We start from the raw sequence: 19,883 nt of genomic DNA, 5'->3' as shown, positions 1-19,883 counted from the left end.
CACGGAGGCAGCAGGGAGCCTGAAAATTAAATGCTCAGAACTGAGAGGAAGTGCTAAGCGCGGGACGGGGTCCAGAAGCTGCAGGGAGAAGCAGGGGCAGTTTCTCCACTAAAAACTGGGGATTCACGCAGAGCTTGAGGGGTCATTATGTTTTCCTCTGGTTTTCAGGCAGGTATCAGAATTGTTTAAGATGTGTGTGTCCTGTTGTTTCTTCAGCTCTTTAAGAAAACCCCAGGACCATACACATGGTTTGTCTCTCTCTCCAGCCAGCTCACTTCACCTGGGGTCGGGTTGGCACAACTCATGTGGTCAGGTATAGGCTCTGACAGCTTCACTGAAGGTGAAACTCCTAACTCTGCCTCATTTCCAGTCACCGTGGGGCCCCCTGTCTCTCCGCTGAGGCAGCACTATGGTCTGTTTCCTGAACGGGCTCCTCCAGGGCGGGGTGTCACCCAGGCCATCGGACTGCAGGATACGAGGAGCCCCGAGGCCCTGCTGGAGACACGTGGCCGCCCCGCCCGAGGGAGAACCAGCCAGGCACACGGGGGTGTCCAGCAGGGAGCGGGGTGCCCTCCCGGGCTCCGGGCCAGCTGTGGCCTTGCCGCCTCCCCCGTCACGGTGCAGGACTGGAAACTCACAGGACCACAGGTCTGTGTCCAGGCGGCTGGATGCACAGTGGAAGTGGTTTTGCTCTCCTCTGTCCGACAGCTGTTACTGAACCCGGGGGAGAGAGAGGCGCTGTTTACCGGGACCTTTGAAACCTCAGCAGCCCATCTTTCCTACAGTCGCGCGAGGTCTCTTACCCTGCCCTGGATCAGGCAGCCTGTGATGGGTCGGGACTCCCTTGGGTTGCACCCTGGTTGCCTCTGGAGTCCATGCCCTGCCCACCCGCCCGCCTTCGTTTCTTGCTGGAATTCCTGCGGTCCTTTCCTCGGAGTCTCCTGTCCTGGTCTCAGCCCCTCCGCGCCATCTGCAGTGTGGTCTTCTGATACCTGGAGTCCGTGACCTCTCTGCTCATGGCTCTCACAGCTCCCCCTAACTCGATGTCGTGCTATAGAATCCTGACCCGTCTGTGCCTGCTTGCCCAGCCTCATTGCCTTCGTACATACTTTTAAAAGCTAGATTCTGTTGCTGCAGACCCCTGCTCCCATACACATCACCCCAGTGATCCCAAGGGGTTTGTGCCAGCGCGCCGTCCCACCACCTCTGAGCCACACGCTGCCGCTGTGAAGCCTGCCGAGTCTCATCCCACCCCACGAGCTGGCGTGCCATGTCCTGCTGGAGTTTCTAGGATGTCCAGTGGAAGCAGACACTGTCCTTGCATGTCTGTCTCTTTGTTCATTAGCCTGGCAGACGCTCGAACTGTCAGATGGACCCATGAGCAGACCAGAGGAGGAGAGGTGTGGGCTCCGGCGCCCCAGCCATCAGGCAGACGAGCTCACCGTGGATCGGGGTGGGCGGTCGGGGGCTCTGCACCTTGGTGCCCGGGAAAGCTCTGCTCCAACTTCAGACGAGGACCCGGGTCCCTGGGGCCTCGGTTTCCTCACCTGCAGGAGGCGATCCGTGGCTGGGAGGGTCTCCAGGATCCTTTCTGGTGCCCAGTTCTGCTGTCCTCCAAGACGGCGCCTCAGCCAGAGGGCACAGCGCAGAGCGGGAGTGCCCACTGCAGCTCCCGGCCAGCTCTGCCGTCCCCTCCCCAAGCATCTCAGCTCAGAACCCAGGCATCTGTCCTCAGCCCGGCCGCCCCACCCAGGGACCCCCACCGGCTCAGCCCCGTCCTGGACCCTGACATGGGGCCTGGCACCGTGTGTGCCCCGTGGAGCCGCCCCTTCTGCGGTGGGCATCTCCAGCCGTTTCATCTGTGATTTCACCTTCCTGTTGTTGAGAAATATAGACGCAGAGCTCCCTGGCTCGCCCTCCCACCTGACGGATCTCTGGCAGGTGTCCTTTCTCTGCCCGGCCCACCCCACTCCTCCTCCGCCACTCAGCCATGTGCCTAGGTCCTGCAGAGGCAGAACCGGCAGGACAGACAGACAGACACACATCTCGACACGTAGAGCAGGCAGATGTAGGGTCAGGAGGTTCAACCCAGTCCCCAGGCTGGACCCAAGAGCTCCGACTGCCAGCGCAGGGAACAGCCCACCCTTCCTTTGTCTGTTTGTTCCACTTAGGCCCCCAAAGGATTGGCACACCCGGGGACACCCTCCCAGACACACCCAGAAGTAAGGTCCCTCAGCCGTCTGGGCGGCCCCGCCCCGCCAGGACGCACAGAGTGAACCATGACACTGAGCTGCTCTCCCCGGCCACAGCTGCTGTGTGGACGTGTACCCAGGAGCCCAGGGGTGCGGGCGACTCCCAGGGGTGCGGGCCCGCGGACTGACAGCGCGCTGCAGGGCGCCTTCAGAAAAGGCCCCAGGGAGAAGGCGCACTTTTGTCCTTAGAGGAAAAACAAGACATAGACAAATGTAATGCTAAAAAGGTGTGTTTTTTTCAGTGTTATTTGATCTTTTACATTAACTCTAAGAACGACTCTTTGTTGTCTAGATCTGTATGTTTTAAGGTACGTAGAATTGCATAACCACTGGAAGCACAGGGAACTGGGGAGAAATTCTGGGGAACCTGTTATCTCTGAGGGAAAGGTAACATGCCACAGAGCGCCGCCTGCAAGACGCCCCCAGGCCCCACCCAGGCTCCTTTTTCTGGCAGTTGGCTGCATTTGGTGTTGCTGAAAAGGCTGAAGCTGAGTTAGGATTTACATCAAATTCCCATGAATTGCCATCCATAAGGGACCGAGAAGGCAGTGAAATTAATCGACAGCACGTTGGCTTAAAATTTGTGCCTCTGAAGCTCTTCTAGTCCATGTTGAGGTGCAGGCAGGCATCGGGGTGAAGCCGGATGGGAGCTGGTCAGAGAGGACGCAGAGCCTTCTCGGCCGCTCTGTTAGCCTGCAGTGCCCGCTGCCTCACGGTCCTCAGCCCAGTGTTTAGAGCATACCAGTGGAGGCAGCGGCGGTCCAGATGCTGAGGAATCTGCCTGCAACACAGGAGACGAGGGTTTGATCCCTGGCTTGGGAAGATCCCCTGGAGAGGGGAATGACTACCCACTCTAGTATTCTTGCCTGGAAAATTCCATGGACAGAGGAGCCTGGTGGTCTGCAGTCCATGGGGTCACAAAGAGTCAGACACGACTCAACAGCCAACGCTTTCAGTGGGGACAAAACGTTGCTTTGCTAGGGAGGGAGGTTTTGCTAGACTGCCTCAATCAGACCCTTTGGGCAGCATCTCAGTAGCAAATGTATGACCTGTGCCTTCCGCGCCGAGCGTGGGCTCCGGGGCACGCCGGCCACACTGCTGCCTCTGAAGCCCGTCGATCACGAGGACTCATGGAGCGAAACCCCTGGGGGGCTGGGGAACAACAAAGGGGGTGCTGGGGGAGTATCCCATTCTTAAAACCCCCCACCTCCTGAAATGACCTTAGCTAAAGCCCAGCAGTAGGCAGAATCGTGTATCCTGCTCCATTTATAATATAAATAAGCCTTGCCAGTCACCACCGTCTCCACGGCAATGGCCTGCTATACGTGCACGTCCCTGTGTACATCAGAGAGCGTGTCTGGAGGGTAAGTTTCCAAATTAACTTTTAATTTTAAATAACCTAAATCTTGATTAAACTTCCCCAGAAAATTGTTTTACTTAGGACTGAAAAGTCAACAAGCACGTAGTCTTAGTTATTTTGAGTGAAGAATCAGATCCGTCTAATTCTTTGCTTCCTCTGATTTCAAGCTGAATAAATAAATGGAAATATTTCCATTTACTGACTTTTACAACACACGCTTTAAACTGAGCGCAGGGACTGCGACTTAATCAGCTTTGCTTCCTGGCACCTTGCACATGCCTGGTAGACAGTAAGCATTCAATAAATGTGGGCGGGAGAAGAAGAATCAAATTAACTCTGAAGTCACATTCTAAACATGAGAAAGGCCCACACAGGTCCTTTCCGCTGGATTAAAAACAGGTTTGAGTTACTGCTTCTCTATATACCAAGATAGATCCTTGATTAAGAAAAAGCTCTGTCCCCAGTACGTCTGTGTGTTGTGTAGAATTTAGAAAAATACACGCAAACTGTTACCTCTGATAAGTGGCAGGGTCGTTAGAACCGTGGCATCTGGATGCTTGGGATTCTGGAAACAAAAATCCCAACAAAAAGTAGCTGAAAAGCTCAGACGTCTCCGAGAGCAGACGGTGTCGGGGCCGCGGTAAGCGGGGCCCTCTGCCTTGTCCCTGTGCTTCTGGCTCTGGGCTCTTGGTTCACGCAGTTTACTTGGGTAGAACTACTGGGCTTTCCTGCCACATTCTTCCTTCCCGGGTGAATGAGAGCTTTTCTGCCAGGCCGTGTGGCTCCCCCCCCACGTCGAGAGCTCCCCGACCCCGTGCGGCTGCTGGCTTCTCGGTCCTGAAGCAGCCTTCTCCTTCGGGAGTTCCCTGACCCAGCGGCCGGCTTGAGTGCCTGCTGCCCACCCCATGCAGCTGAGCTGTCTCTGGAGTCTGAGGGTCTTCGGAGGGGCACCCAAGGATGCCTCCTGGGTTCTTTTCCTATTGTCTCTGCCTCCTATCAGTCAGAGAGAGGATAGTTACTGCCGATCTCCTGTTGGCTAATGTATCAGGTGGAGCTGGGACCCACTCTCGTGGCCGAGGAAACACTTCCATCACCGAGTCGCTGACACGGGGCTGAACAAGCACGTCGACACCCAGTGGCAAGCGGGGTACAGGCTGCTGGCTGTGTCCCCACGCAGCGCCTTCTGTTTCAGCTGCCTGCATGCGGGGGCCCCTGTGTCGCTGGTGTGTGTCCCCAGGCCAGTGTCCCCGGGAGCTGGGGCCTGGCTGGGCTCAGTGTCCAGCAGAGAAGCTCTGGCCCCTGCAGGCTTACAGGGGACACTTCACAGAGCTGCCTGCGGAGAGTGTGTTGTCACACCCAGCATCCCTTCCTATCAGGAGACACAGCTGGCTCTCCCGCAGAGGTCGGCAGCCCCATCGAGGTCAGGCTTTTCTACTAGATGATCCGAGACGAGGAACACAGTAAGCATCCGTGGCAGGGACACCCCCCTCATAGAAACATGCGGCTGCTTCTGAGACACCCTGCAGCCTCCCGCTGGCCCCACGGCCACTCCGGGCTCTCCGAAGCGCCTTGGTTTCTGTTTCTCAAAGCACAGTGAGAAGGCTGGAGCTGTGAGGGGAGCCCCCTTGGACGCCTGTCTGACGGGGTGGCAGCCCCGCCCAGGCTGTTCTCACCCATCACTGAGGGAGCCGGCCGCTGCATCGAGCCGTCTGCATGCTGCTCCGGACAGGGCGCCAGCCCAGTGTCCTGTCAGCCCAGGGCTCACGCAGGAGGGGAAGGAGAAGCTGGGACGGTATGTTTACCCTTGGGGTGGGGGGAGGACCTTTACTGGTGTTAAACAGGGCTCTACTTTTGGACCCTTTCAAGCTGTTTCCCTCCACTTCACTGTCTCAGAGTCCTGCAGCTGGGCCAAAGCTGTCTTAAGCCTCAGACGGTCAGCTCCTCCACACCTGACGTTCCCACCCTCTTTGGAGTAGGCAAGGGCTTGGTCCTAGGGAGCACTCTGCATGGGACAGCTGTGGTGGAGGACTCCTGGCCTGAGCGGCTAGTGAGGGTCAGCTGGGGGTCCAGGCACCACGGGATGTGGAGGACATGCGGGGGATTGACCCTGGGTGGCAGAGACCTTTGACCTGACAGAGAGAGTGCGTGCTCAGTCCGTTCAGCCGTGTCTGACTCTCTGGGACCCCGTCTGCGGCCTGCCGGGCTCCTCTGTCCATGGGGTTCCGCGGGGGGGGAATGCTGGAGTGGATTGCCGTGCCCTCCTTCGGTGGGTCTTCCCAGCCCAGAGATGGAGCCCGCGTCTCCTGCTCTGAGTCACCTGGAAAGCTCCCCCGCCCCTGACAGACAGGTTGTCTTCTCATTATCCTTTGAGTGAGAGACTTTCTGCCTAAAGATGGACTTCCCTGGTGGCCCAGTCAGTGGAGAGTCTGCCTGCAATGCAGAAGACCCGGGTTTGACTCCTGGGTCAGGAGGATCCCCTGGAGAGGGAAGTGGTAGCCCACTCCCGTGTCCTCGCCTGGGGAGTCCCGTGGATGGAGGGGCCTGGCGGGCTGCAGTCCATGGGGTCACGGGAGTTGGACACGACTGAGCGACCACACCACCACCACCACTGCCTAAAGATGGTTTAATTTAGCTCTGTTAGCTCTTTTGCTATAGTTAATAATCTGCTATAATCCATATAATAACTGTTACAGTCTGTAATCGTTCTGTGAGTCTCACACTCTCTTTTGATGTCCTTGAGTGTCTGAATCAGAATGATTGGTTCTCAAGTCTTATTGTCAAGGATCCCAGAAAAGAGAAGCAATTCAAATTGCTCTTTGAAATGTCCGTCCCTTACAGTGTTCACTCGTGTCTTCCGGTTTTCAGTTCTGAAACCTAGCTACAAAAATATAAGGAAGTACCCCAATGTGGCTATAAACACAAAAATTACTTGTTAGATGTTGGTGCAGCAGAGAAACTGGAAGTTCAAGTTGACACTCCACTCGGTATCTTAATGTTATCCGCTCGGTCATAAAATCCTAGGAGAGGGGAGGACTATCCGTTACATTTGGAATCTTAATGTAGCTGCATCCAGCGTTCTCAGCAGATGGTAGTAGTTTTCCGTGTCAGCCTGCCCCTTGCAGCATAGTTTATGGAGTTGAAATATGGAAGAACGGTGGTTCGGTTGGGGACTCAGAAGACAGGACAGTCTCTGGCTCTTGTCTTTTCCAAGCCCTGCCTCAGATTTATGATATTTTGTAAAGTGGATGTGCTAACTTGTTCAGTAGATATTTTTTCCAAACCTCTGCCACTGAAGTTCTAACACATTTATGGAAGTAGTTTGTGCTTTAAAAATGTAAAGAATAGTAAAGTTTATGAATGAAAGACCTGCCTTCCACCACCGGTCCTATCCCAAAGTCATCACCATTGGGCCTAACCCTGCCAGGCTGCTGGCTTTGCATAGGAACCTAGTCCCAGTTAACCAACTGCATTAACACTGTTGGTGGATACTCAAAAGATGTTTAAAGTTATATGCTGTCACTGTGCTGTGATCACTGTTTAAAACTTGGAACATAATTCCTTTACAGTGTTAGTTCCGGCTGTACAATGAAATGAACCAGCTACAAGTATACATGTCCCCCGGCTCTTGAACCTCCCTCCCACCCTGCCCCTAGCCCACCCCTCTAGGTCATCACAGCACCAGTCAGAAGAGGCTTGTTTTCCAAAGAGAATTTATAATACCCCGCATAATATGGACACAACGTATGTGTCCACAGACAAGGGGCTAAAGCCGTGGGATGTGTATACACACAGTGGACTAATACTCAGTCGTGAGAAATAAAATCTTGCCATTTGCAATATCATGGATAGATCTAAGGGGTATTATGCTAAGTGAAGTAAGTCATACAGAGAAAGAGAAATATCATGTGATAGCACTCATATATAGAAACTAAAACAACAAATGAACAAACAGATCGAAACAGTGATGGAGGCATAGATAGAGAAAACAGGCTGGTGGCCGCTGAAGGGGATGCTGTGGTGGGAGGGGGAGGGGCGAGGTAAGCTGGGCCGGGGGGGGGCGGGTGAAGAGGTACAAGCTTCCAGCTGCAAAATAAGTGAATTATCAAATGTACAGTGTGGGAAGAATGGTCAAAAACTATGTACTGTCTTTGTATGATAACAGATGGTAATGAGTCCTATCGTGGTGATCATCTTGTAACATAAGAAAATATCAAATCACTATGCATACCCAGATCTAATATAAAGTCAGTTATACTTCAATTAAGATTCAGAATACCTCTTAAAATGTTTTTTGGGGGGAGAGATTAAACTGAGGATATGGAGAGAAACAAAAGTTAGGAAGTCCCCCCCCCCAACATTAAAAGGACAGAGGAGGACAGGGCCTGGTTTGGTCAGGCTACTGACTTAGAGGCCCTCATTGCCCAGGTCCACGCCGTTCCGTCTTCCCACTTGGCTGTTCTCAGCCTCGGGAACCCAGGGTGTCCTGTGTCAACAGGACGAAGTTGCTCCTATAGTGAGTGAGGAAAAGCCGCCCCCAGCAGGCCCGCCCTCAGGCCTCACTGGCCAGACTCCAGCCCAGGCGTGACACAGGCCTTTGTAAGGAGGGTCCCCGCGGTTGGCTGAGTCTTCCCCCCGCCCCTGGTGGGAAGGGGCGCCCACCTTGAACACCTGGCTCCGCAGACATCAGCACCCAGAAAATGACCGCGCTTCCCTGCTCAGGACGAAAAGACAGAGTGGACTTGAGCAACAGAAAACCCGGGAAAAGTGCCTTGACTTTGTTCCTTTGCTGTGTCAGTTCTCACCTCCTACAGCGAGCTTTGACAACGTGTGACCACATCCAACTTGACGGAGGTTCTTGATCCCCAGCTGCAGGGCCGCGTGGCCCCGTGACTCACTGCGTTTATGGGTCTTGGGCTTTCTTCTGCAGCTCAGCTCACAGTTAACCAAAGCAAATCTATTCTGCATCAGTATCTTCATGTGCAAAATTAAAGAAGCCCCCCCTTTGCCTCCCAGGGATGTTGGGAGTAACTGACAGCATGAACGGGGTACCACGCTGGGAGAATTGTCGTTTGCCCTGTTAGTTACCGAGTTGAAGGGAAGATATAAAATGTGATGATTTATATCAGAGCTTATGGCAAAACTCAACCTTGGGGTAAGAAAAGAGAGTGACTCTACAGCTGGATTTAAATTTATCACATTGGTTTCACTGATGATGGAGCCTTTTTCTTTTTTTTTGTAGTAGGATCTTCTTTTCCTAAAAATGAAAGCAGCATGAAAAGTGAGTGCAGGAACAGCTCTTTCTCGGGTTTTGCCGGAGTGGCAGACTGAGAAGGGTATCCTCTGCTGCCTTCCTGCCTCGAGGTCAGCAGTGGCCACCCCCTATTCTCTGGGCGCCGGGTGCCCCCTCCTCCCACAGACCTCCCGTCAAAACCCTCAACTGCCCTGAGCCACAGATCTGTCCTCAGGGAAGTTCATGGGTTGAAGTCGTCAACCCTCACCACCTCCCCAGGGCTATCTGCACATGGAGGAGTCTTTCTTTAATTGGTGCTTAGCGCTGTGTGTCAGAATAGAGGGGCCTCCCCGCCGCCCAGGGCCAGCCGCTGACCCTGACCCATCAGGGCAGGCCGAGGGTGGCCACGGCGGCTCTGAACCTGCAGGGTCTCCACACTGGTCCCCACCCACCTGGACGCAGCCCTCAGGACCCACCTGGCCCGCGGGCACACGGCCAGGACTCCAGTTTGCACTCTCCTGCAGACGGGCGGGGGTGGATGGAGCGGCTCAGCGCTGATGCCGCCCGCTGTGGGTGCCCTGAGCCTAGTGGAGGAGGTGGTCCCACGCGGCGGGCACTCCGGGCGAGCTGCCTGCCTCCACGGCCCTGCCATCACTCAGGACTCAGAGGCTGTCTGCCTGGCTCAACCAAACAGCTGATTGCTTTCCAATAATTTGGTTTAGAATCTGAAATAAATCAAAGGCCTAAACTTTTTTTTTTTTTGCTTGTAAATTTGCTTAGAGTTTTTGCTGCTACAGAAAATGTCATCTGCTCGTAAATGTTGTCATCACCCCTGGATCCACAGAACCCGTCGAGGACAGACAACCTAACCTCAGCCTGCTCTATTTCAGTCGGCCTGTTCTCAACAATGAAGAGGTCTGGAGTAACCCCCGCCCCCATCTCTCCCCACAGCTCTGCCGCCAGGAGCGCCTGTCGTCCGCAGGGCAGTACCGCGGAACCCTGTTTGCCAACCAGCCGACCATGTTCATCTCTCCGGCCAGCAATCCCCCCAGAGCCAAGCTGGGGGAGCTGGTCGTGCTCTGCGGGGGTCAGGTCACGCAGGTCCCTCGCCAGGCCAGCATCTTCATCGGACCCTCCCCAGGAAAGAGGAGGGAGACGGTCAAATATCTGTCGGAAACATGGATCCTAGGTAAGCATCCGCATGCTGGTTCCTGGGTGGAGGGGAGTAGGGAGGCACCTTATGAAGTCAGAGCCGCAGGAGGCTCTTCAGAGCCTCTGTCCTGCGGTCCTCGGGGCGACGGTTGGGGAGAGCATCAGGGTGGTGCACTTCTCACATCATCTGCGTTGAGGCCTGCGGTTAAAGAAAAAAAGTCCTGTGATCACCAGCTGTCACAGGACCACCTGTCCGTCCAGGTGAGCTCACGGGGACAAAGGAAGTCCTCTTAGACTTTTGCCACCGGCCCTCCTGGCTTGTGTGCAAGGCCCGGCCGGCCTGCCCTGGCCCCTGCAGCTCCCCAGACGCCCACTGCCCCTGCCGGCCTACCCCGGCTCCTGCACCTTCCCGGATGCCTGCTGCCCCTGGCGGCAGCCTGACTCCCAGAAGCTCCATAGGACGCCCACTGCCCCTGCGGTCCACCCCCTGCAGCTCCCCCGACGCCCGCTGCCCGCACTTGCCTGTCCTCGTGCTCACAGTGCTGTTTTACAGCAAAGCGCCTTCGGCTTTTATTTCCAAAAGCAGGTGTGGCGTGAATGTGATGCCTGTGTCGGCGTCAGTGTCACTGTTGTGCAAACACCCCCCGGGGATTCTGCAGGGGAGGCAGGGTCCCAGGTGAACGCTGATCCTGGGCGGCTGGAGGCCGACCGTGGTGGCGAGGGTTTTGGGGGCCCCGGGGCACCGGGAGGAGGGGGCAGCGGAGCCCGCAGTGTGGGATGCAGTGGCGCGGGGGGTCCACTGGCGTTCAGCTCCACGGCTTCCTCCACTGCATGTGGACGGCCACGTGTTGGTCCAGCTGCTGTAACTGGACCACAGGCCCGGGGCTGAGACGGCAGGAAGGTGTCCTCGGTCCTGGAGCTGGACATCTGATCATTGTTGGCGAGACTGGTTTCTCTCCCTTGCTTGTGGGGGCCGTCTTTCCCTGTGTCCTGGAGCTGGCCGTCTGATCGGTGTCGGCGAGGCTGGTTTCTCTCCCCCGCTTACAGGAGGCCGTCTTTGCCTGTGTCTTCACATGGCTCTCCCTCGTGTCCTCATCTCCTCTTCTTCTGAGGACGCCAGTAACTGGATCAGGGCCCATTCTCATGACCTCATTTTAATTTAGTGACCTCTTCAAAGGCCCTTTTTCAAAACACAGTCCCATTCCGAGGTCCTGGAGGTTCAGGCTTCAACCTGTGGGCTTTGTGGAGGTTCAACCCCTGACACTGGATTACCCATCTCAGCACTTTTGGCCAAGATGTTCATGTGGCTTCTTAGATGTCTCCCTCTCCGCCTAAGTTTCTTTCTCAGTCTTACTCCTGTTCACTTTCCTTGTCTCTAAACCCCAAACCCCTGGCTTCTCTCACCGCTTCCTAGATGTTACTCTTCAACACCAGGATCGCCTTGGGGCCGCAGACCAGTACCCCCCTGTCGGTCAGCTCAGCGGCAGCATTAAATTAGAAATAAAGTACACAATAAATGTAATGTGCTTGAATCATCCCAAAACCACCCCCCCACCAGTCTGTGGAAAAATTGTCTTCCGTGAAACTGGTCGCTGGTGCCAAAAAGGTCGGGGACTGCTGGTTTAACAGATTGGCAGAGACTGTGTTTGTTCCGGTGGCACTCATTTATAACAACCATGTTTATGAATATCTTGTAAATGACCGATGGTCCTCCTTTGATACATAATCTTTCACTTTCTGGTACACAGTCATTTATCATTTGCCTGGAAACTAACTTCAAAACACCTATGGTTGTAGCTGCAGTCCAGAAGCCAACAGAGGCTGTTTACCTCTTTTCCACATGCCAAAAATACAACCTTCAAAACATCCTATGTTCTCAAACAGAGGTTTTGGTTTTGTTTTGTTTTTAAGAAAAGTGCATGTATCAAAATGACACCAACTGGAGACCAGGCTGTGCTTTGAAAAGAGCCTCCTTCAGCCAACGGGACGGTGCGCATGGTTGACATCAGCAGTCACATCGACGGCTAGTTGTTCCAAAGCCTGTGGTCGTGCAGGGTGCCGGAGGCTGGTCTGCGCTCTTATTATTTCCAGGTTGGGGAACTTGGCCGGCCCCTTCCTGGCGCTGGTGCATTTCTGCACACACATTGTGCACGTGTCGGCCTCCTGCCTGGTTCCCCCCGGGGTCTGGCCACGTGGCCCCCCCTGCTGGCGGGTCTTCAGGAGGCAGACGCCTGCCTACTTGAAGCCCGGATCGTCATGTCCACGGGCCCTCAGAGCTGAAGCTGCGGGCCCGCGTTTCTGTCCTTTCCTCTCTCATAACTCATGTCCTGTTTCTCATTTGTCACTGCCCACACCATCTGTGTGTGCCCTTGGCAACATCCGGGTATTGTGTGTCCTGGAATCCTTGGCTCTCCGCATGCTGAGATCCTCACCCATAACATCAGTCCCACTGCCAGTGTGCACTGGGTCCTCGGGCTGTCTCCCCAGCCCCATCGTATGAGTGTTACATACTTGAGAAATACGTGTTCTGTTAGTGTGTATGCATCTCCCTCCAAATGGAGCTCCAGCTTTGTGCAGGTGGAGAAGATTTCATTTTGATGTCTCTCCACATATGCACAGACCTACAACACACACAGTCTGGATCATCACCTTTTCTGTGTGTGTTAGTCGCTCAGTCGTGTCCGACCCTTTGTTAACCCGCGGACTCTACCCACCAGGCTCCTGTGTCCATGGGATTCCCCAGGCAATAATACGTGAGTGGGTTGTCATGCCCTCCTCCAGGGCATCTTCCCGACCCAGAGATTGAACCCAGGTCTCTTGCATTGCAGGCTGATTCTTTATTCTCTTACCAGGTTCAAGTCACCTGGTTCTTTCTGGACCTAGTTTAGTTACTTCTGTACCTGACAGAGTAATAAACAGGATGATCAGAGCAGACAACACAGGAGTGCAGACTCTCTCCCTCTGCAGGGGTCAGCGTTCAGGGCCGTGGGGCCCCAAGACTCACCGACACGTAGAAAAGTCTTTCCTGCCCCTTTGGCAGAGAAGCGTCTTCTCTTTTGAAGACTGTTCTCCTTCCCATTAGCTTTCACCATAAACACTTCCAGAGAATACTTTATTCTCAAAATGTTGTGGAATTAAAATTAAAACCATGTTAAAGCACCAACTTAAATGTCATTTTGTGATAAATTATGAAAAGCAGGACTCAAATTTTATCAACTAACTTTGTTCCAACTAGAATATCAGATGCTGTGTGAGCTAGAATCCCTGAGACTTAATTATTTTATTCAGACTGCTTTTAAAGTCTTGAAAGCAGCTTTTCAGATTTGTAATTTGCCTTCCGAACCGAAGATTCTCAGGTTTTTGTTTTAAGTGCCTTGCATTTATTCCTATATGCTATGGGGTCTTTGTTTTTGCAGGCCTAATACAGTCAAAGGCCTTCACAGTGACTGAGATGGTAAAGAATCCGCCTGCCGATGCAGGAGACACAGGTTTGATCCCCAGGTCTGCAAGACCCTCTGGAGAAGGAGATGGCAACCCACTCTAGTATTCTTACCTGGGAAATCCCACGGAGAGAGGAGCCTGGCGGGCTACAGTCCATGGGGTCGCAAGGTATCGGACAAGACGGAGCAACTAAACAGCACTGAGCAACGGAGTCGCACGGGCTGGACAAGGAGGAGGAAGGGGGGGCCTTAGCATCACCCTCTCAGCAGAGGGAAGGTGGACACTTTCACCGTGACCGCTGACGTCCGAGCACTGTGAGCCGTCAGGCCTTTTATCCCCTCATCGTATCTTAGAAACTGTGACCCAATGTTTTCTAGTGTTTTCTTTAAAAAAAAAAAAAAAAAACTCTCTCACCATCCTTCCACTGCCTGGTGTTGCTGGCCTAGAACAGCGTGAACTTAAGCCATCTCCACCTCGGGCCGCACACGTGAAACCTAAGCCATGACTTAGTCACTTGCTCTGAGCAGAAGCTCACATCGGCCGAGCCGCCTTCTGCTGACGCCTCTGGACAGGTCCCGACTGTGTTCCCGAGCCGTTCCCCAGGGCCCGCTTTCCCTGAAACAGCAGCACACTTGGGCCAAGATTCTTGATGAGTCATTCAACCAGAGGGGGAGTGGGGATTTCTGAGAGAGAGCACACTTGTGGAGCTTGAATACATATGGAAATAAACAGGAAAACAAAACTCAGATTCCTGGCACCAGGAGGGAGAAAGTTACCTTTACCTGATCTTGGTACGACCAGTTACATTCTGAAGCACTTCCCAGGAGTTAGGCTCCCCGCACCTCCACAGGGCACCATTCCCACCTTACAGTCAAGAAAGAACAGTCTCGGGTCCCCGCTGGCGTCGGGGCTGGCAGGGGCCCACGGGGCATCCATCGAGGGTCAGTGGCCGGAACTGTGGCCGTTTTTCCCTTCTTTTATCCCCACCGGTCTTATCAAGTTGAGCTTGGCCTTTCTCATAAGACATTTCCAGTCTCAGGCGCCATTTCCAGTCTGGGCTACATTCAAGTGATAAAACATACATTTTATGCTGTTGTGGGAACATAATGTAATAGTCTCAACAGCCTTGCCAAGAAAAAAAAGTCTCGCCTCGGCATGATTTCCTTATAACTTATAAAACAGCATTTGATTTGAATGTCTCCCCATGTCAGTGTTTTCAGGAAAAAGGTCCCTGATAGTGTGCGGCCTTGTACGTGCTAGCAGCATCTCCGCCCCCTCGGAGGACCGAGCGGAGAGCAGCCCAGAGCTGCATGCTCTGCATGGGGCGTTTGTTACAGCCCCGGACCGACGGTTTGCTGATCACGTCGAGTCCATCAGGGTCCTCGGAGCATCTCAGGCCACATCTCTGCTGCACAGATAAAGAACCAGACCTGGAGAGGTGGGGGCAGAAAGGTGAGGCGAGGAAAAAGGAGGCAGGTCGGCCTGAGCCTGCTCCCCATCTTGGGGACCCTGAGCTCGGCCACCGTGCAGAAAGCACTGCAGAAGGTTAAGGGGCAATTTCAGACCCTAAGATGAATTTTCTTTGTTCTGAGTTGGTCTCCAAATGCATGAAATATACCAGGACAGAATGAGTGAGAACTAAAACCAATTCATGAAACTTTATCATTTCAACATCTCGTGTGATTTAGGCTTTTTAAAAATATATTAATTGATTTAAAAAGAAAATTAACTGCTAGCTGCAGTTTACAGTACCTTAACAGTTTTTAACAGTCATAAATATAAATTATAAGTACATAAATGTAAATTATGAGAATTTAAGCATTAGCCTTGAAAAGATTAAGAGTGTGCTCAGAAAGTTCATTCCTAAGCTCTCCCTTTAGTGGTATTCATTGCTTAACCAGTAGTCCTAGATGATCATCTTTGAAATTTCCTAAACCATCTCCCTGCCCACCCCCACCCACCAGCCACTTTACATTTACACCGACTGAACGCCCATCACTGGGCGTGAACGTTATCTGTGATCTGAAGGTTAAAAAGCATGTTAAAGGCCAGTGGACACACTGGGAAAGAGAAGACCCTTCTCTGTACCTTTCCAGCCAAGGTGCAGTCCTCAAGCCTCACTTTCAAAAAGAAAAAAGGCGGAAAGAGTAGACCGTATTTTATACAGCATACCTAATCACCAGCTGCATATCGGCTCAGAACGGGAAGCGCTGTGAACAAGGTCGCCTCTCTGCGTCTGTCCCTGGAAATGTTGCCATGTGGGGTGTCAGGCCGCCTCCTCCATGCCAGTGCTGAGCGCCGGGGCAGCACCGGGTTCACCGGGCTGCCCTGTGCACGACAGCAGACCCCCAAGGCCCCCCACTCAGGGGTGAGAGGTCACCCTCTGTCTTCGAGGGGCTGGGGCTTACAGAGCAAAAGAAACTTAACGGCTCAGTCTCCCAGTGTGACGCTGCCTGTAGGTCAGCCTGTTTTTGCCTGTAGTTCACAGACTGCGGTTTTGTTGTTGTTAGATGTTAGGTTTTATGATGTTCACCACTGACTGCCAAGTGATGGAGCTCGCGTATGGACTGAACTGTGTCCCCACAAAGTCGTGCGTGGGGTCCTGATCCCCAGCACCCAAGGCTGTGTCTATGTGTGGAGACGGGGCCTGCAAAGAGGTGATTAAGGTGGAAGGAGGCTGTAAGTGTGGGCGCAAGTCCACCTGGATCAGTGACCTCATAAGAAGGTTCAGGGACACCAGGGTGCACGCACAGAGGAAAGGCCACGTGAGGACAGAGAAGGGCAAGGCCTCGGGAGAAACCCAGCCCGCTAACAACAGCCAAAAGGTGGGCGCAGCCAGGTGTCCACGGGCAGATGATGGTAACAAACTGTGATGTAGACACACAGCAGAAATGTTATCCGGCCCTAAAAAGGAAGGCTGTTCTGAAACCTGCAGCAACACGAGCGGACCTTGAAGACACTGCGTTCAAGTGAAATAAGCCAGTCACAAAAAGACAGATGCCATGTAATTCCACATCTATGCGTTACCCAAGGATAAGCAAATTCACAGGGACAGAATACTAGGTTGATTCATTCTGGAAGGAGGGGGAAAAGGAATGGGGCGTTACTGTTTAATGAACGCAAAGATTATGTTGGTGATTGTAAGAAACTTCTGGACCCGGGCAGTGGTCATGGTGGCACAGTATTGTGAATTCACAGTATTGTGAATGTACTTAATGCCGCTGAACTATACGCTTAAAACGGTTTAAATGGTAACTTTCAGCTCATGTCTGTCTGACCACAAAAAATCATTACCACCTCCCCCTAGATAGTTTTAACAAAAGTTTTACCAAACATCTCAAATTACTGCAGGAAAAAAAGAAAAGAAGCTATTTCATCTCATTTTACAAACTAACCCAAACTCATTTGTGAAGATGGATGTAAAAATCCAAAGTAAAATATTGGCAAATTAAATTTAGCAGTATGTTAAGAAACATAATCAGGTAAGGTTTAACTGAAGAATGTAGAAACAAATATCATTAAATCTTTTCTTCTAGTCCATTGATTGTTCTCAGCAGATGTTGAAAAGCGTTAGAGAAAATCCAATACCCACTCATGATTAAAAGCAATAACATTAGGAATAAGAGAACTTTCCTAAACGATAAAGAGTATAAAAAAAAGTACAACATATTTGCCTATGATACAGTATATACATAGAAAAATTGAAGAGAGTCAAGAACTGGTTATAATCAATTCAGCAAGATTCTTAAGATACACTTACTAAAATCATTAGCATTTCCATGCCCAGGAATAGATATAAAATGTAATAGAAAAAATAGTGAACTCAAGACTAGCCCTGTGATATCTTTTCTCTCACATATCTTGGGTGGAAAGGAAAAGTTGGCATGCTAGGAATAAACTAGACAGCCTTGTCTAAGACAGCACAAATTCATATTGTACCCTTGGTTAAGTATCAGATAAGTGAGCATCTCTACCCCAATATCAGAACAGAAAAAGAGATTGAGACCTGCTAGGTTAGACTGTCTCCTTCAGACCCTCTGCACGGCATCAGGTCATTCACTCACCCAGTTTGTGTTTGTTGAGCACCTTCCATGTGCCAGCATGTTCTTAGCACTCCTGGAATAGCAGGTGACAAGGCAGATACAGCCCTTGCTCTTTGGGGGCTTACAGTCTAAAGACAACAGACAACATTTTCTAAAATCCTGGTGGTGATAAATACTATGAAGAAAACAGGTTGTGAATGTGGAGAGACAGTGAGCTGGGCTCGTCGCCGAGGTCAGATGGGCTTATGTGGCGCTAAGGGAACAGTTAGGGTCAGGGTGAGAGGTGGGCAGAGGCCGTGGATCCAGGGGATGACAGGGAGGAGGCGGCGGAGCCTGGAGCCCATAGGTCGCGTGGATGGCGGTCAGCTGTGTGGTTTTTGTTCTAAGAATGAGCAGAAGTCACCAGAGGATTTTAAGAAAGGGAAACGGGCTCTGAGACATATTTTTAAAGAGAAGCAGAGAGTGACCTTAGGCTCTAACAGAGATTCAGGTGATCAGTGATGGTGGTTAGGACCAGGGTAATAGTGATGGAGGTGATGTGAAGCTGTCAAATGTTAAATAAAAGTGCTGAGTCCAACTGCACCCTCTGGCAAGTTGGACACTGTGCTGTGTGAGGACAGAGAAGATCAGGAGGGAAGTCCTAGACTTGGATTCCGAATACCCGGGAGAACAGTGAGGGCCTGGAACTCAGGATCCATGGAGAAGCAGAGAAGGGCCTGGCTTGTTCAGAAGAGGAAACAGCGGATAAAGGGGGACAGATGCTTGGTGTGGGTCCAGAGAGAAGCGCGGGCCGGGCTCAGCATCAGAGAGGACTTGGTGACCTTCAGCAACCGTCAGGGACCCTCGCTCTGCTCAGCAGAGAGAAGAAAGTATCGCGTGAAAGTGTTAGTCGGTCAGTTGTGTCGAGCTCTGCAACCCCGTGGACTGTAGCCCGCCAGGCTCCTCTGTCCATGGAATTCTCCAGGCAAGAATACTGCAATGGGTTGCCATTCCCTTCTCCAGGGGATTTTTCCCACCCCAGAGATCGAACCCACGTCTCCTGTATTGCAGGCAGACTCTTTACCATCTGAACCACCAGGGAAGCCCTGCAGAGTCACAAGCTGACCCCTTATGCACAGATACTGGCTGCACAGACACTGCTATTTGCCAGCCCTAAAATTCATGGCTTGTTTTGTCAAGATAAAGCTCCCAGCAGGGCCCTGAGGGGCCCCAAACTCTACACACAGGACCACATCTGGCTGTTGGCAACCAGAGTCTTAGTTCAATAAAGTGACTTATCCATCCCACCCTTAAAAAAAAGAAAAAGCGTTGGCGGCATGTTGATTCAACATCCCAACCACACGACCACACAGAAGCACGGCCAGTGAACTTGAACGTGTGCAGATAACGTGTGCCAAGACCTGCAAGATAGCTCTGCTGAAAACAAACAAACAAAACCTGGGTTTCTTTCTTTCCAATTGCAATTTCATGGGAGCCGCTCGTGTACAATCTGTCTCCCTCTAGGCTGGCGGGGACTGGCACTGCGCTAACGTGTGTCTTATGGTCATGTTTTATGGGGTGTTAGACGATCATACATCTGACATGACATTGGAATTTGGGGACATGGCCATCTTCAGATGCCAAATGAACTTGGACAGAAATCCCTCTCCCTGGGTGTGTTTACAGTCAGGAGTGTGGGGCTGGGAGGCGCCCCCTGGACATGGCTGGCCTGGCGCTCGGCCGCTCCTCAAGTGCCCCCCTACCCCCACCGCACACGCCACCACGCGCCCCTCATCCCTGTTGGGGGGTCCAGGGGTGAACCCCTCGGGCAGCACTGTCCCAGAGGGCAGAGGGGTTAGCCATGGACTTTTTGTGGCTTCTGTTTTATCTGAATTTAAAGCTGAATCCTTCTCCGGCCAATATTTTTTTGCCTGCCAAAATAGATGGACGGGTATGTAGAGTGACACCTGATTTCATAGTCAAGGAAATCCAACAGCAGAGAAATACATAAAATCCCCAAATCCAACTACCCTTCCTGAAAGTAGTTACACTACAGACAAGGCTGTCTCTTTCAGGTTTAACATGTATTTACGTAGAAGTAAATGTATATAAACATATGCATTGAGGGTTTGTTCTCCGTGAATGGAGAATCTCACATTCACGAGCTTTTATCCAACTCTGGGTCTAGGAGACCCTTCCCTTTTGATGCAATTGCTTCATTCTTTTTAGGTGCTGTGATTAATTTGTGCACTCCTTACGATTTGATATTTGAAGTTATTTCCACTATTTCTGCTATTGTAAACTCTGTGTGTGTGTGTGTGTGTGTGTGTTCTAGTTGGAGTGATTCTAATTCAATTTTAAGAGACCATCTTAAGCTCTAGTTGGTCTAGCCCAATCCCAGACAGGAGCATTTTTGATTCATAGAC

General features: G+C 52.1%; 1 protein-coding gene across 11 annotated transcripts in view; it reads left to right on the top strand.

Moving 5' to 3' along the window:
• MCPH1 (microcephalin 1) overlaps positions 1-19,883 on the top strand; it is a 220,807-nt gene that overhangs the window by 198,390 nt on the left and 2,534 nt on the right. For 10 of the 11 annotated variants that reach the window (XM_070460140.1, XM_070460139.1, XM_070460145.1 and 7 more), the window contains one exon: positions 9,794-10,031. The exons of the other annotated variant lie outside the window; for it this stretch is intronic. In XM_070460140.1, coding sequence (XP_070316241.1) covers positions 9,794-10,031 — 238 coding nt within the window. The remainder of the gene's footprint in view (positions 1-9,793; positions 10,032-19,883) is intronic. 11 annotated transcript variants of the gene reach the window in all.

The sequence above is a fragment of the Odocoileus virginianus genome, chromosome 32, assembly GCF_023699985.2.
Source record: "Odocoileus virginianus isolate 20LAN1187 ecotype Illinois chromosome 32, Ovbor_1.2, whole genome shotgun sequence".
NCBI classification, from domain to species: Eukaryota; Metazoa; Chordata; class Mammalia; order Artiodactyla; family Cervidae; genus Odocoileus; species Odocoileus virginianus.
Note: the sequence above shows the minus strand (reverse complement) of the source record. Positions and strands in the feature narration are given on the sequence as shown.